This window comes from Globicephala melas, chromosome 16 (assembly GCF_963455315.2).
Source record: "Globicephala melas chromosome 16, mGloMel1.2, whole genome shotgun sequence".
In the NCBI taxonomy this organism is placed as follows: domain Eukaryota; kingdom Metazoa; phylum Chordata; class Mammalia; order Artiodactyla; family Delphinidae; genus Globicephala; species Globicephala melas.
Window position 1 is genome coordinate 46,275,008 of NC_083329.1, and position 16,554 is coordinate 46,291,561.

At 43.8% G+C, this 16,554-nt stretch overlaps 1 protein-coding gene across 1 annotated transcript in view; it reads left to right on the forward strand.

The window, feature by feature from the left end:
- VSTM4 (V-set and transmembrane domain containing 4) overlaps positions 1-16,554 on the forward strand; it is an 86,367-nt gene that overhangs the window by 33,340 nt on the left and 36,473 nt on the right. Inside the window, exon 5 of the mRNA XM_030847642.2 lies at positions 6,538-6,571. Within this exon, the coding sequence (XP_030703502.1) occupies positions 6,538-6,571 (34 nt within the window). The remainder of the gene's footprint in view (positions 1-6,537; positions 6,572-16,554) is intronic.

The window sequence follows — 16,554 nt, forward strand, 5'->3', positions numbered from 1 at the left end:
CTCCTGCTGTGATCTCCCGCTGGGCCCCTGAGATACACACACCCCATCCTGGAAGCCAGGGGACCTGAGGGCCAGTCCCCTTCTCTCTCACCTTCCTGCTGCCCTGCCCTCACCCTGTCCTCCTAGGGCGCTCATTGTTCATAGAGCTGGAGTTAATTGCACCACGTGTGACTTACTTTCTACTTTCCTCTGAGCTGTGGGTCTCCATCCCTAATCTTTGTGAGTGCCGGGGTGCCCGGAGCTTCATCCCAGGGCCTCTGCAGCTCTGAGTCACCCTGGAATGCACCAATCCTGGTGGCGTTACTCTAGTGGATTTTCAAGCACACTGGTTTCAAAGGCCTTTGCTTCTTCCGGAATGAGTCCATACCTGCTGCTTTGGTGTGGCCCCAACAATCCCTCAGCCTTCCATGTTTGAGCTTTTAAAAGGACGGCTTTGAAGGCACACGCAGCCAGAGGGAGAGGGGTCTAGCCCCTTTGTCTCGGCTCTCACGTTTGTCATGACTGCGTTTAGCTTGCACTCGATGTGCTAAAACCCTGGCTCCAAAGCCAGGCTCCCCACGGCTTGCTAGGCACCTACATCTGCCTGCCACACACTGGCTCTCTACTTGCTTACCCGTGGTGATGGGATCGAAGGGCCTGTGATCTTTTCTCCCAGAAGTACAAGAAAGAGAGAGCTGGGGCGCTGCCTCCCACTCACAGCCCCGCTTAGTGGAGGGAGGAGACTGCCAGTTACAGAATGGGGTGGCTGTGGACAAGGTGTCCCTGGGATCTTGGGGAGGATGAAGGGCTCACCAGCCTGGCATCAGAGACGCTTGGACACTGGGACACCCCAGCATTAGCTCTCCCCTCCAACACTTCTGAGACACAGGCTTGGTCATCAGAGCGTGTGGGAAGGCTCGGTGAGCTCTCCTGGGCCCACTGCCCCATCAGAAGGGAGCCCGTCTCCCCGAGTGGGTTCTCGGAAGCCTCCCCAGTAGCTTCGTGAATAGAGCGCTGGACCTAGGGCCTGGATTCAAGCTCCTTTACTTGTAAAGCAGGTCTTCTCAGGCCCCAAATAAATGTCCTGAGCCCCAGGTGTCCTCACTGTGAAATGGGGATAAAAGTTACTCTGCCAGTCCTGGGCCTGGGCAGCTCCAGGGGCCACCTTCTTCTGTGTGTGCTCCACCTCTCCGGGTGGCATCCCTCCATTGTAGTCATGGTGACGGTGGCTCAGCCCTCCCGACGACTAGGGCAGATACAACCCCCCTGTGCACTGTCCCGAGTAGAAATGCAAGGTGGGCTGTGCATGTAGTTGGACAATGTTTTTTTTAGTAGTCACATTTAAAAAGTAAAAAGATAGCAGGTGACATTAATTTTAACCCATTTTATTAAACCCAATATATCTGAAATACCATTTCAACAAGCATCATCATAAAGATTCTGAAAGAGATATTTTACATTCCTTTTTTCATATGAAGGCTGAAATCTAGCAGGTCTTCTCAGGCCCCAAATACACATCCTGAGCCCCTAAGATTTCACAGTTCCAGCACATCGTATTCTGGACCAGTTACATTTCCCGTACTTGATAGCCACCCTAGCTCACGACTACCATACAGGACAGCATGACTCTAGATAGAGAACTTTATGCACTGGTGGTTTCACTGAACGGCTGTGGCCCTAAAATGCTCTTTGTACCAAGACAACAGGAGGTAGAAAACTTGGTTCTCCCCCTCCGCTTTCCACCTGGTGACTGAGGGAGACGGCTTTACCTGTCCTTGTAACTGTGCCGGCCTGGAAACGTGGTCAAGGCAGGGCTGCTTCCTGGAGGGGCTGGCCCTTGAGCTTGGCGTGGCGGGAGCACCCTGCTGCGCAGAGGAAACGGCTGGGGTAGGAAGAGGGCATCCCAGTCCTGACCCTCCAGAGAGACGCAGATGGTGCTTTTCCAGGCTGCAGGGCGCCTGCCTGTGCTGGGGCGGGAGGATGCTGGGAGAGCACCGTGCAAATGCACCGGGCCCTGTGCAGGGGATGCCACTGTGCTCACTGTGCGTGCAGAATGCTCTGTGAATGGAGCAGGAGTATCCACAGGACCTATCTCAGAGTCTCTGCAAGGCCTGGGGTTCTGAAGAAGGTGCAGGCAAGTTGGGGGGCAATGAGGGGGAAGGTCAGCCGTACCTCAGAGGCCCTAACACTGCTACAGAGCGTGATAGGATGGGGGGCATGGCTGCCTCCACCCCCGATTAACCATAGTGGGGTAGGTAGTGGTGACAGGGACAGTCCCAGGTGGCATTGATGGCCTCCGGCCTGGACATGTCATCTGGGACGTTTGGCCATGCGGTGGCCTCTGGGTGCAGCGTGGCCCTAGGCTACAAGGCAGAGGAATGGTGGCTCAGGACCTCGTGCTCACAAATGTCTTCCTATCGGAAGAGGTGAGAAAAACAGCCCTTTCTTTTAGAGTCCTCAAAGTCCTGAAGGTCACAAGTCATCACTTAAAAAACACCGTGTCCCGCGTTTTCATTTCTCTGCAGGTTGGTTGCCTTGCGTGGAGCCGGGAGCCTTTGGGTCAAGTGCCCTGGGTGCCAGGCTGTGGCCTGTGGTGGAGACTGGCTCCAGAATTACCCTTCAATGCTTTTCTTCTCTTCCTGGTCTCACTTCCCCACTCTCCAGTGGGTTTCTTAGGATCGCCTCCCACATAGACTCTGTACTTGAATCCCTGTCTTACAGGCTCTGCTTCTGGGAACCCCTAGCTAAGACAGGTGACACAGTTATGTAATCAGCAGTGATTATGCTATGCATATTTAAGGGAGATTCCAGGCAAGGTCTATTTCTCAGATGCCCATAATTCTTCCCCTTGGTGCCCAGGATCACTTTTGGCCCCTGGGCTGTCCCTCTTCATTAAAAGGACATCAGCCCTGCATTCACTGGGCTGAGACCTCATAAGCTTCAGTTGGCAAGTGCTGGCTAAGGTGCACGGCCTGTGCCTGGCACCGACTCTCCTCGCCAGGCTCCTGGCCCTTCTGAGTTAGTCCCCCGCCCCCATGGCCAATTACTAAGGAGCCCCCCAGCTGCTCTCCTGCTCCCTGGCTTCCTGATCTGCAGGCTACCTGCCTTACTGCCCCTGGACCGGACTTTCCCAAACAGGTCAGAGCATGGGGTTCTCTAGGGCCCAGTCCCGGCTCTGCCCTGCTCCAGCCCTGGGATAGGAGACCAGCTGTTTATCCTGGACACTACTTTTTTCATCTGTAGGAGCCCTAATACCAGCCGCCCAGTTCCTCTGAGAATGGTGTGGAGTAGTTACAAGAGGGCTCTGGAGTCAGGCTGCCCAGTTTTGTCCCTTCACAGGTGTGTTAGTTTGCTCGGGCTGCCATAGCAAAGCTTATAGGTGGCCATTGTCTCCCTGTGTCTTCACATGGTTTTCCCTCTGTGCATGTCTGTATCCCTAATCTCTTCTTATAAGGACACCAGCCCACCCTAATGACCTCATTTTAACTTACTCACTCCTTTAAAGGCCCTATCTCCAAATGCAGTCATATTTTGAGGTATTGGCCTTTAGGGCTTCAACATATAAATTTGGGAGGGGATACAGCTCAGCCCATAATATTAGCTGTGTGACCTTGGGCAAGGCCGTTAACCTCTCTGTGCCTCAGTGTCCTCCACTGTAAAATAGGTATGATGACAAAGTTATTGTGAAGATTGAATTAGAGTACAAAGTTGTGGTCTTCAAACATTTTTGTTTGCATAGCCCCTAAAATCATTTAAAAAGTTTTGCATCATTGAATGTTTTTTATTTTTGACATCTAAACTTTTTCATCATAAATATAAATTGTTGTAAAGGATGTAATTTCCAAGGCAAATATTGACATCTTAAAAAGAAATGGTTGGGGCTTCCCTGGTGGCACAGTGGTTGAGAGTCCGCCTGCCAATGCAGGGGACACAGGTTCGTGCCCCGGTCCGGGAGGATCCCACATGCCACAGAGCGGCTGGGCCCGTGAGCGGTGGCTGCTGAGCCTGCACGTCCAGAGCCTGTACTCCACAACGGGAGAGGCCACGACAGTGAGAGGCCTGTGTACCGCAAAAAAAAAAAAAAAATGGTTAAATCTTTCCTTTAAATCTAAGTATCATGAATTTAACTACATCTGTTGATTTAAAAAGACTCCAAAACAAACGTTAGCCATTAGAAATTTTATATTGTCCCTTCTTCTCTTCGAATTTTTATCTTCAATCCACTTCCCCCACAAAATTTTATCCTATTTTCTTACATTTTTGTTTTGAAAGTTCTTTGTTGATCACTGATTATATTTCTCTGTAAAATAGTATGTGTATAAAAATTTAAATTAAGATTTAAAAAATTTCCTTATTCCACAAGTCTTTAGGTGCTAAATTTTTTTCCTGGATTGAGTTATCAGTAAATACTGCACAATTAGTAAAGATTTAGAAATGAATATAAAATTAATCAAAACCACATAAATACAAGTTTAGATAAATAATCATAAGAAGTAAAATTTTAATGGAAATGTATATTTATTGAAATGGATTTTTATTGTTACTTCCTATATTCTTGTATGAATTTGTAATAGAATTCAGCATCACTTCTATTCCTATATTTTTAAGAGATGTTAGCTCTGAAATACCTCGTTCAATATAAAAAGAGGCAGGAATGGATGAAGTTTCCTTATACCACTCAGTACTTTAAATTGCTTCTGAGTTTTATGTCAAAAGTCACAATGATCTATCATCGAAAATGATTTTAATACTCTACCAGCTGAGGACTGGATTCGGTCATATTTCAATCCTTGTTGAAAGCAAAATATTGGAACGCTTTCCTCTAGTGAAAAGTTTATTTGCCCAGTCATTGCTTTTTCAACACTGACACCAATATTTTAAATCATTTATTGATTCATTGGGGCCATTGATATGCCCACTGGCTTTTACCCCTAGGACAGGTCTCTGTAGTACAAGTCAGGGTGGGTAAGAGGTATGCCTTGATTTTATGAAGTAGAAAGGGTGATGTAACAGGGAGGGAGGGAAAGGAATACAGCCAGACCTCAGGCAAGTTCCAGGGGAATGAATTCTAAGTAAAGAATACCATGGAAGGTGAGGATCCAGAAACAGATGTCCTTAAAACTATTCTTCCTAAGGGTGCCCAGGGGTACGCAAACCCCAGACTAAAGACCACTGATCTATATAATAAGCTTAGAATAGTGCCAGGAACATATGAAGTGTTCAGGAAGTATGAACTATGGTTTTATTATTATTGCATCTATAAATGATCCAGCATATAGTAGGTATTAAGTAAATGGAATGCAGAAAGAGTTCAGATACTATTAGGGGGTTGGACAAGATAAACCAAAAAAACCCCTCTAACGCTGATTCTGTCTTTCTGGTTTGGAGCCTGCATTGGTCACTTGCATCACAGATCACTTCAAGTGTAGGAGCTTGAAACAACAACTGTTTTATTTGCTCACAATTCTGCAGGTCAGCAAGTTGACCTGGGCTCAGCTGAGCGGTTCTTCTGGCCTCAGCTGGATCACTCATGCAGCTGCAGCCTGCTAGTGGGTCAGCTGGGGCCTGGCTCCTTCGGCGCCTCAGCTGGGATGACTTGTGTCTGTTTCATGTGGTCTCATCTTCCAGTAGGCTAGCCAGGCTTCTTCATGTGATAGCAGAAGAGTTCCCTGCAATGAGAGAGAGAGAGAGCGAGCGAGAGAGAGAGAGAGAGAGAGCTCACAAACCTCAGAGCACAGGGCCTTTTATGGTTCTGCTTGTGACTCATTGGCTAATATTTCACTGGCCAAAGCACATCATGTGGCCAAGCTCAGAGTCCGTGTGGGAGGGAGTTACACAAGGATGTGGATAGATGTATTAATGTGTGATTCATTGAGGCCATTGATGTAACGCTCTACTACACAACTCCAGGGCCCTGTGGCTGTTTCAGCTTTACTTCTATTTGAGGTGAACTCAACGATGAGCTTAGAGTGGACACTTTTTAGGATAACTGCCTAGGTATTCTTATTTTTCCTCTGTAGCTAGAACACGGTTTTTCTGAAGGAGACCTACTATGGAGGATGTCATTGCAAAAAAAAAAAAAAAAAAAAAAGGCTGTTTGTTTCCCAGGACCTCCTCTTAGTCCTGGAAGAGCTTTGATCAGAGAATTAAAACCCATTTTATAGACAGGAGCGCCTAAGTGGAGAAAAGTTGCCCCCAGGAAGCCTTTCTCATGGCTAAGGCAGAGCTCAGAAGTTGGGTGACTCTATAACTCTAGGTTAGAACCCAATTCAACCTGGCTTGGCAAAAAAAATGAATCTGGGGGGTTATGTAACCAGGAAGCCTGAGGTGTATGGCTTCATGCCTGGCTTGATCCAGGTATGGAACAATATCAAGTCACTGTGGTGTCCTTGCCATGACTCTGCCGTGCTCATCCAAAGAGAAGTATAATAGCCCTGAGAGGTGGTTGTGCCAACGTTTGGGCAGTACCTGGCCACCTACATTTCCTAGGAATTCCTGGAGAATATATATCTAAAGTAGCATTTATTTACCATCTTCTATTTCGTTTTCCTTTCACAGTGAGACACTATTTGGTGAAATGCCCTCAGAACAGGTAGGAATATTTTCTTCTTGTTTTCAAGTAAAACTCTTTGCTATTTTACTTTCTTTTGATATTACCAAGAAATGGTTAAATTCATATCTTTACCTTAACGTCTGCATATTAGTTCAAAAATTGGCCTAAAATGTGTGTTCTGCATGCACTTGCATGTTTCCAGATTTCATGTTCTGACTGTCACCCTGAGAGGGGCCAGCAAACATGTGGCTCAGGCTGGCCCAACATACATGCTGGAGGAGGCTTGACACCTGCTCTTGAATGACTGTTCCCCTGTTTAGGAAGGAGCTGGCAGGTGGACTGAACCACTTTGATGCCTTTTGACCACAAACACTCCTGATCCCCTTCCACGAACGCCTGCTTGTCCTATGTCCTACTCTACAGAATGCGTCCATTAGTGATACATGTGCTAAGATGCTAGCCTTTTAGCTGATGGGACACACCTCACAGGTAACAATAGTTATGGAGTTATGGTAGATATTGCAAACTCATAGTATTTAAAAATTTGAGACTTCTGGTCCAGACAGGATGGATTAGATCAATTTCTCTCTGCTCTTCCCTGCTAATAAGCACAACTATCAATTCTGGAAATAATACAAGAGACAGACAAAGGAGGACTCTGAAAGGTAGTAAGAAGAAAATGATGAAAGACAAAGGCAAAGAGAAATATGTTAAAAGCAACCAGAGAGAAACAATGCATTACCTACAGGGAAACACAAATTACCTACAGGGAAACACACATTTGAATGACAGTGCATGTTTCATCTGAATCCGTGGAGGGCACAAAGAAGCAGCCCATTTTTCAAATACTGCAAGAAAAGAAATGTCACCCACAAATTCTATGTTCAGCAAAACTATCCTTTAGGAATGAAGGGGATATAAAGGCATTCTCAGATGAACGGAAACGAAAAGAATTTCTAATTTCACTATCAGGCCTACTTTAAAAGAATGGCTAAAAGAAATTCGTGAAATAAAAGGAAATATCTTGTTGCATTAGGAAAGAAGAAGGAAGAATTGAAAGAGCAGAAATATGGGTGCATAAGTAGACTATTCTTTTCTTCATGAGTTTAAAAAGTAATATTTGATGATTGAAACAAAAAATTATAAAACCATCTGATACTCAAGAAGAGCATTATGATATGTAAAAATGAGGAGGGTAAGTGACCTAAATAGAAATGAGATTTCCACACTTTACTTCAAGTGATAGAACATTTTTACCAGTGGGCTGTGGTGTCACATGTGTGTATTGCAATGCCTAAAGCAATTATTAAAGGATTATGAAAAGTACATTGAAAACCAGTATAGAATAATAAAGATAGAATCCTAAAATATGTACAAGTAACATAAAGAAACAGAGGGATGAGAACCGCAGAAAACAGACAGAAAGCAAATAATAAAATGGCAGACTTAATTGCTGACATACTATTTATCTTAAATGTAAGTGGTTTAAATACATCAGATGACAGAAGCTGACAGAGTGGATTAAAAAAAAAAATGACCTAAATATATGCTCTTTACAAGGAACTCATTTCAAACACAGTGACATAGGAAGATTGAAATAGAAGGATGGAAAAAGATATACCGTGCAAACATTACCAAAAAATTCAAGAGTGGGCATACTAATACATGATAAAATAGACTTCAGAGCAAAGAAACTTACTAGAGATAAAGAGGGACATTAAATAATGATAAAAGGGTCAATCCACCAGGAAGACAAAGATCCTAAATGTGTACATATCAAATAGCAGAACCACAAAATGCCTAAAGCAAAAACTGAAAGAGCTGAAAGAAGAAATAGATAAGTCCACAATGATAATTGGCAACTTCAACATCCCCTCTCAGCAGCAGATAGACCAACTAGCTAGAGAATTAGCAAGGATTTTGAAGACCTAAACAACACAGTCACCCAAGAGGACCAAATTGATATGTATCAAACACGCCAACCACCAACAGCAGAACACATGTTTTTCCATCCCCCATGCAACATTCACCATAAGATATGGCTTGTCTTAGACCAAATCCTGGGTTATAAAACAAATCCCAACAAATTTAAAATAATTAAAATCATATAAAATGTGTTCTCTGACTGCAGTGGAATTAAACCATAAAGCAGAAATAAAACAACAGCAAGAAAATCTCTAACCATGTGGAAATTAAACAACACACTTAAAAAAAAATCCATGGGTCAAAGAGGAAGTCTAGAAGGAAATAAAAAATACATAGGATTGACCAAAAATGAGAATAGACGTAACAGAATATGTGGTATGCAGCTAAAGCTGTGCTAACAGTGAAATTTATAGTATTAAACGCTTATATTAGAAGAGATGAAAGCCCTCCAATCAACATTCTGAGGTCTCACCTCAGGAAATTAGGAAAAGAGCAAAATAAACCTGAAGCAAACAGAAGGAAGGAGATAATAAAGATCAAAGCAGGAACTGATGAAATTGAAAACAGCAATGTGATAGAGAAAATCAATGAAACAAAAAGCTGTTTCTTAGGAAACCTTCGGGGAAAAAATGGGTAACGTGTACATAAGATCTCTCTGCTTTATTTCTTGTGACTGTATGTGAATGTCCAATTACCTCTGTTAAAGTTTCAGTTAACAATTGTATTTGACATCTCTGGGGGGTCCTGTTTACAGTCCCAACAGTCCCTATACTGGCCTGCTTTGTGTTCCTGCTATTGAGTTTGGGATCCTCAGAAATCCTGTTACTCATATCAAAATGCAAAGTTATTTTATTGAGAGCTTACCGTCTACCAGGTACTGTTCTAGGAGCTTGGGAAGCAGCAGTGAAGTAAAGAGACAGAAATCCCTGCCTTCGTGAGTGCAAATGTATGTGTATACGTCCCCAGGAGAGATGTCTGAGTATGGTTGAGTGAGGGGATTAGCAAATCCTCTCCCCGAAAAAGCAACTATAAATCTTAACAAAATTGACAAAAGTAACCATTTTAGAACTTTGGCAAGACCAGAGGTATATATTAACCTGAGAGGCTTTTCTACTTGAAAAACTGCTGAACTGCTGAGAGGAGCAGTGGTACTCTGTGGAGTTTTGGCCTTGGGCAGCTCTGATATTCTCCCCTCCCAGCTTGGCTGGTGAGGAGATTTTTTTATGGCAGGAAATGCTGGGAGGACCATCAGCCTCTCTATTGTGGTAGAAGGGGGCTCACTTGACTTGGAGCAGTGTGCAAAGCCCACGTTCAGCAGTGTTGGCAGTGGAAGTGGCAGTCTTAGCGGTATTGAGCAGGGAGGCCCAGTGGTTCTGCTAGCCTGAGGTTTGGGTCACAGTTGGGTCAAGCATATCTCTGGCTGAGACAACATGCATGTGCAGAGGAGAGTGGAGGGCATCCAAAGGATAGAAAAAGATACACCATGAGAGTAGGAACAATAAGAGAGGCGGTAGCTAAGTTAATAAGACATACTTTAAGACAAGAAATATTACTAGAGACAAAGAAGTTTTATAATTATAAAAGATCAACATATGAGGATAATTTAACACATTGTATTGGACCAAACAGCAGAGCCTCAACATACATGAAGCAAAAACAGAAAATTAAAAGATGAAAATTTTCAATTATTCTAGAGTAATAGCTGGAAATTTCAATGCTGCACTCTCAATAATTGATAGAATACTGAGAGAGAAAATCAACCAGGACACAGAAGATGAAGCAGTTTTACCTGACAAATAAGAATGCTTTACCCAGTGACTGCATAATGTATTCTTTTCAAGTTTATTTGGCACATTCTCCAGGATAGGCCACATGCTAGGCCATAAAACAAATCTTTATAAAATTAGTATTTTATTTATGTAAGAAATCATATGAAGTCTGTTCTCTGACCACAACAGAATTAAATAGAAATTAGTGACAGAAAGAAATTGGGAAATTCCTAAATGTTTTGAATTTCAAACAACATACTTTTAAATAATATGGGGGTCAAAGAAGAAATCAAAAGAAAAATTAGAAAATATTTTGAATTAAATAAACATGAAAACACAGCATATCAAAACTTATAGGATGCAGCAAAAGCAGTGCTTAGAGAAAAATTTATGGCCTTTAAATGCCTATATCAGACAAGAAGAAGGGTCTAAAATCAATAGAAGCTTTCACCATAAGAAACTAGAAAAAGAAGGGTAAGTGAAATCCAAAGTAAGCAGAAGAAAGGTTATAATAGAGATTAGAACAGAAATCAATGGCATGGAAAACACACACACACACACACACACACACACACACACACAAAGAAGTATCAATGAAACCAAAAGTTTGTTCTTTGAAAAGATCAATGGACTTGCCAAACCTTAAGTTAGACTGTCCGTGAAAATAAAAAAGAGAGAGAGAAAATAACCAATTACCAAAATTAGGAAAGGAAAAAGGAATCACTACAAACCCTACAAAAATTAAAAAGTTATAATCCTGATAATTCAGGTTTATTCTAACAAATTAGACAACATAAATGAAATGGGAAAATTCCTAGAAAAATACAAATTTCCAAAACTGATTGAAAAAGAAAGCTATAGTCTGAATAAACCTATAATAAGTCCAGAAGTTAAATTGTTAGCTAAAAAGTTTCCAGCCACGAAAAGCCTAGGCCCACCTTGCTTTACTGGTGAAGCATACCAAGTATTAAAGGAAAATAAGAATACCAACCCCTCACAAAGTCTTTCCAAAAAGTTGAGAAAGCGTAGTCTTTCCAACAAATGATGCTAGGACAAAATATATAAAGAACACTTACAACTCAATAATAACATGATAAATAACACAATTAAAAGTGGATAAAGAAGACATACAGATGGCCAACAGGCATATGAAAATATGCTCAGCATCATTAATCATCAGAGAAATGCAAATTAATCCACAATGAGATATCATCTCATACCTGTCAGAATGGCTAGAATCAAAAATAACAAAAATAACAAATGTTGGCAAGGATGTAGAGAGAAGGGAACCCTCATACACTGTTGGTGGGGGGGGTAAGTCGGTATAGCTACTGTGGAAAACAGTGTGGAGGTTTCTCAAAAAACTAAAATAGAACTACCTCATGACCCAGCAATTCCACTCCTGGGTATATATTCGAAAAAAACAAAAACACTAATTTGAAAAGATACATGGCACCCCTATGTTCATAACAGCACTATTTATGATTGCCAAGATATGGAAGCAACCTAAGTGTCCATCAACAGATGAGTGGATAAAGAAGATGTGGTATAGATATACAATGGAATACTACTCAGCCATAAAAAAGAATGAAATTTTGCCATTTGCAGCAACATGGATGGACTTGGAGGGTATTATGCTAAGTGAAACAAGCCAGACAGAGAAAGACAAATACTGTGTGATATCACTTATACGTGGAATCTAAAAAACCAGTAAATATAATAAAAAAAGAACAGACTCACAGATATAGAGAACAAACTGGTAGTTACCAGTGGGGAGAGGGAAGAGGATTAAGAGGTACAAATTCCTATGTATAAAATAAATAAGGTACAAGGATATATGGTGCAACACAGGGAATATAGCCAGTATTTTATAATAACTATAAATGGAGTATAACCTTAAAAAATTGTGAATCACCATGTTGTACACCTGAAACTTACATAATATTGTACAGCAGCTATACCTCAATTTAAAAAAATGGCCAAAAAAGACTTGAATAGATATTTCCCTAAAGAAGATACATAAATGGCTCGCAAGTTCATGAAAATATGTTCAATATGATTAGTCATTAGAGAAGTGTGAATAAAACCAAAACGTGGTGCCACTGAACACCCACTACAATGGCTATCGTAGAAAGATAGACAATGTCAAGTGTTGGCCATGTTGTGGTGAAACTGGAACCCTGTACATTGCTGGTGGGAATGTAAAATGGTGTAGCCATTTTGGAGAAACAGTTTGGTGATTTCGTAAAACATTAAACATAGACTTAACCATATGACCCAGCAGTTTCACTGGTAGGAATCTACCCAGGAGAATGAAAACATATGTCCACACAAATACATGCATGCAGCTTTTCATAGCTGCTTTATTCATAATCACCAGAAGCTGGAAACAATCTAAATACATCCATCAACTGGTGAGTGGATAAACAAAATTTAGTAGTTCATTCACTGGAATACGATTTGATAATAAAAAGTAAGAAACTGCTGATCTATGCTACCACAGCGGTGAACCTCAAAAACGTTGTACTAAGTCAACTAAGCCAGATGCAAAAAATTACATATTGTGTGATTCCACTTATTTGAAATGTCCTGAAAAGGGAAATTTATAGAGTCAGAAAGTAGATTAGTAGTTGCTTAGGGCTGAATAGGGATTAACTATAAATAACTATTTATTTATAGTTTTGGGGGTGATAGGGATGTTCTAAAGCTGTATTGTGGTGATGGTTGCACAACTTTATAAATCTACTAAAATTATTGAATTGTACACTTACGATCAGTGAATTTTATGGGGAGTAAATTATGCTTCAGTAAAGCAATTTGTTTCTTTTTTAAAGCATATGCCCCGAAAAGGCTCCAAGGGCCGGCATTTCAGGCGTGGGGGAAGGTTATGGCTCAGGTGATCAGAGGCTGTGGAGGGACCAGCCTGCCAGTGTTTCTCAGGATCTGCATGCTGTGGTCTAGCATCTGGCCTTACATTCTTAGCAAGCGGTGCGGGAGTTTGGGCTCCACTTCCTTCCATTCCCTGGCCTTCCCCTTCAGTTGCACCTATTCAGAGCTGGTGCTGAGGCTGGAAGTACAGCGAAGATGTCACCCCAGCCTGGTGGGCATTACAGTTTGGTCTCCCCAGCACTGCGATGCCTGCCAGAGATCAGAGATGACCACAGAGTCCCGCTTAAATGCTGCCCCCTCTACCCACTGGTGCTGTCAGTGAAACTGGTTGGGCGCCTGAGTTGAGCGCTCCCTGTTGGCGTGTCTCCTGTTGGGCCAGCCCACAGATCTGCCTCTGGAAAAGCCTGCCTCTTCTAGTCCACTGCACCCCAGGACCCTGCAGGGGCCAGGTCTGCCCCCATGAACCTGGTAGCGGGTGCCCTTCTGCCTTGCATTCATCTTTCTATTAGAACCTCATGCTGATTTGACCTAGTGCAGCCCATTCCCTGCCACGGGGCCTCACTTGTGAACTGGTCAATCCTTGCCATTTTAACTGGCCTTGACCTGAATTGTTCTCTGTCTCTGCAGCCCAGGCATTTTTTTGTTTGTTCCGTCCCTGTTGTGCCAGAGGGCTCCCAGATCCTGGCTCCTTCATCTGTGCTATGACCGTGGGCAGCCGGGCCCTGAAGTCTCAAGCTGTGATCGGGACAAATGTCCTTCTCTGTCCTCTGACCACTTCCTCCTAAGGGAGAACGGGCAGAGAGCACAGGACCAGGACAAGATGCCAGGAACAGAAACCCTCAGGCAGGGGAGGGACCCTCAGGAAGAGGCCACATGCTGGCGCTGAGGCTGTGGTCACTGAGACAGGGACCTTGCCAAGTGACTGGGGCAGAACCCGGGGACTCTAGGGACTTCCATGACTTATTGAGAGAAGCTCAAACCGAAGGAAAACAAGTCTCATCTCGAATGTGTGTCATCCTTGAAGTCGGAAGTAGCCGTTTCCTGGGAGGGGCGGCCTTGACCTTTGGGGCTGGGGACAGTTCCTTTCTGATGGCAGAGTGCTGTCTCCCGGAGCAGAGACCCAGGCCTTAGTGAGCGTCTCAGAATTCTGCAAGATTTTAAGCGTGCCCTTCCTGGGGAAAGCAGCCCTGAGAGCAGCTCAACTGGTATGTATGAAACTGTACCCCAGAGTCCCGGAAAACCAGATTTTAGTTGAAATGCCACCAATTTCATAGAGTTATAATGTGTTTTCATACCATGATACCTCCTCAGTGCATCAGGTGCCTTTCTTCAAGTACAAGAAAATTGTCAAGAGGGTGGACGGGGGCACCTAAAAGGCGATTCGCAGCCAGTACGTTTCCTGACCTTTTGCTTGACCTCTTCTTATGGGTTTGAGATACTAAATTTTTGCAAATGGGAGCAATTAAAATGGACATTGTGTCACCTGTGCTGATGCAGTTACAGCTGAAGTTGTGTAAGCTTCATGTTTTCTGGCGCACACACTTTCTCAAGGATAAAGAGTCAGGGCCATAGACTATTTACATGTTGGATAAATTACAGACACAGTTTTACTGTACTTTATGAGCTTAGTTTAAAGCATTTTTCATTCTTTTCTGAACGATCAGAGATTTTTAAACGTACTCCCACAGTCGAAGTATGGGATTTAATAAGTGATTTGTTCAGGATTTAGAGTGAAGGCAGAGATGTGATTTCAAAGAGAATATGAAGATATATGCTCAAAACTAAGATATGTAACTACTTGCTTCATTTGTATAATATTGAATAGTAGCAGTGTTATAAAACATTTATTCCTTCTGTGAAAGGCAATCTGCTGTGATGGTTAAAGATTCTGTGGCCAGGCTGCCTCAGTTCACATCTGGGCTCTGCCACTGATTGCTGTGTGCCTTTAGCTAATTTTTCAACCTCTCTGATAAAATGAGGGCAATAATTGCCCTAGCATATAGTGTGTTGGGAGGATTTCATGAGTTAGTCTGTATGAAGTGCTTCCAACAGGTAAATGGTGAGCTCTATGCAAATGGTTCTGTTATTATTCAGTCAGTACTTACGATTGATTCTTCTGTAAGCTTGTAAGGCCCATAGACAAGGATGAAATAACACACAGCCCATGCCCTGAGGTCTGCCTCTAGTGGGAGACCCAGAGAAACGAGACCGTGGCAGCACCCGTGGGATGCCCACGGAGCTGTCACGGACACCCAGAGGAGGTGCTCCTAACCCTGTCCCAGGGGTCTGTGGGTGGTAGGGAAGGCTTCCTGAGGGTGAAATCTGGGCCAAGTCTTGAAGGGTGAGTTAGAACATTACAGGAGAAGAGGGTTGGGGGAGGGCAGCACACAGAACTGGGGAGAGAAAGGCACAGCGGATGAAGGGATTTAGTCCATGGAGGTGAGGAACCCTGCAGATTCAGGGCAGAGCAGCAGGGAGGTGAGGCTGGAGTTGGTGGCAGGGCCAGATGCCAGGGGATGGCAGTCATCATAGTAATAACAATAACGGAGCCACACTGTTATTAAATGCCATGCCCTGGCACAGTGCTAAGCATGGGACACACACCATCTTCTTCCCGCATCACAACAACCCCATGAGTGGGTGCTGTGATTATCTCCATGCTATAGATGAGAAACCAATACAAAAAGTGTCGATGTTGGTGAGGTCTCCTGGCCAGTGAGAGGAAGAACAGCGAGGGCTGCCAGCCCAGGCCACCTGGCTCCAGGGCTCACACATTAGCATAGGTGTGCTGGGAAGCTTGGATCTGACTGTGAGAGCTTTGGTGTTGGCATTCACACAGATGAACAAGAAGTAGATGCTACAGAAATGTTAAGGCAGTGGAAGGAGAAGCGGGAAGGGTTTGGCTATCAATGCTGGGGGTGGCTGCAGCTTCCCTGCATCCCTTGACTTTGAAAAGTGCATTCCTCTGGTCATAGGCATGGATTTGTGGGTGTCTGAGCCTCTGTCTGCATTCAGCTGAGCAAGCAAGGGGGCGAGGGCAGGGATAGCAGACTTGGGCGTGTGTCTCCTGACCTTCCTCCTGCATCCCTGACATCACTGCTGTGCAGTCTTCTCGCCCCACCCCAGGGCTCAGGCTCAGCTCCCTCCTTCCAGAGCCCTAGGCAGAGGCAGGCATGAGGAGGACAGGCCTGTGTGATGGGACCCGGTTGTTATTCCTGGAATAACGTGACAAACATCTACTTGGTTTTAGTGTCAGTTTGAGCTGTGCCACTCAGCAGCTTGTGCCAGTCACTCAGCTTCTCTGGGAATATTTCACCCTCCACAAAATGGGCACAAACCTGCCTCTGTCCCTGTGGCTCAGGGTCGTTGTGAGGATTCAGTGAGATAATACCGGCTGCGGACTAATTCCTCATGGTTACTCAGGGAGCGCCCGTGTAC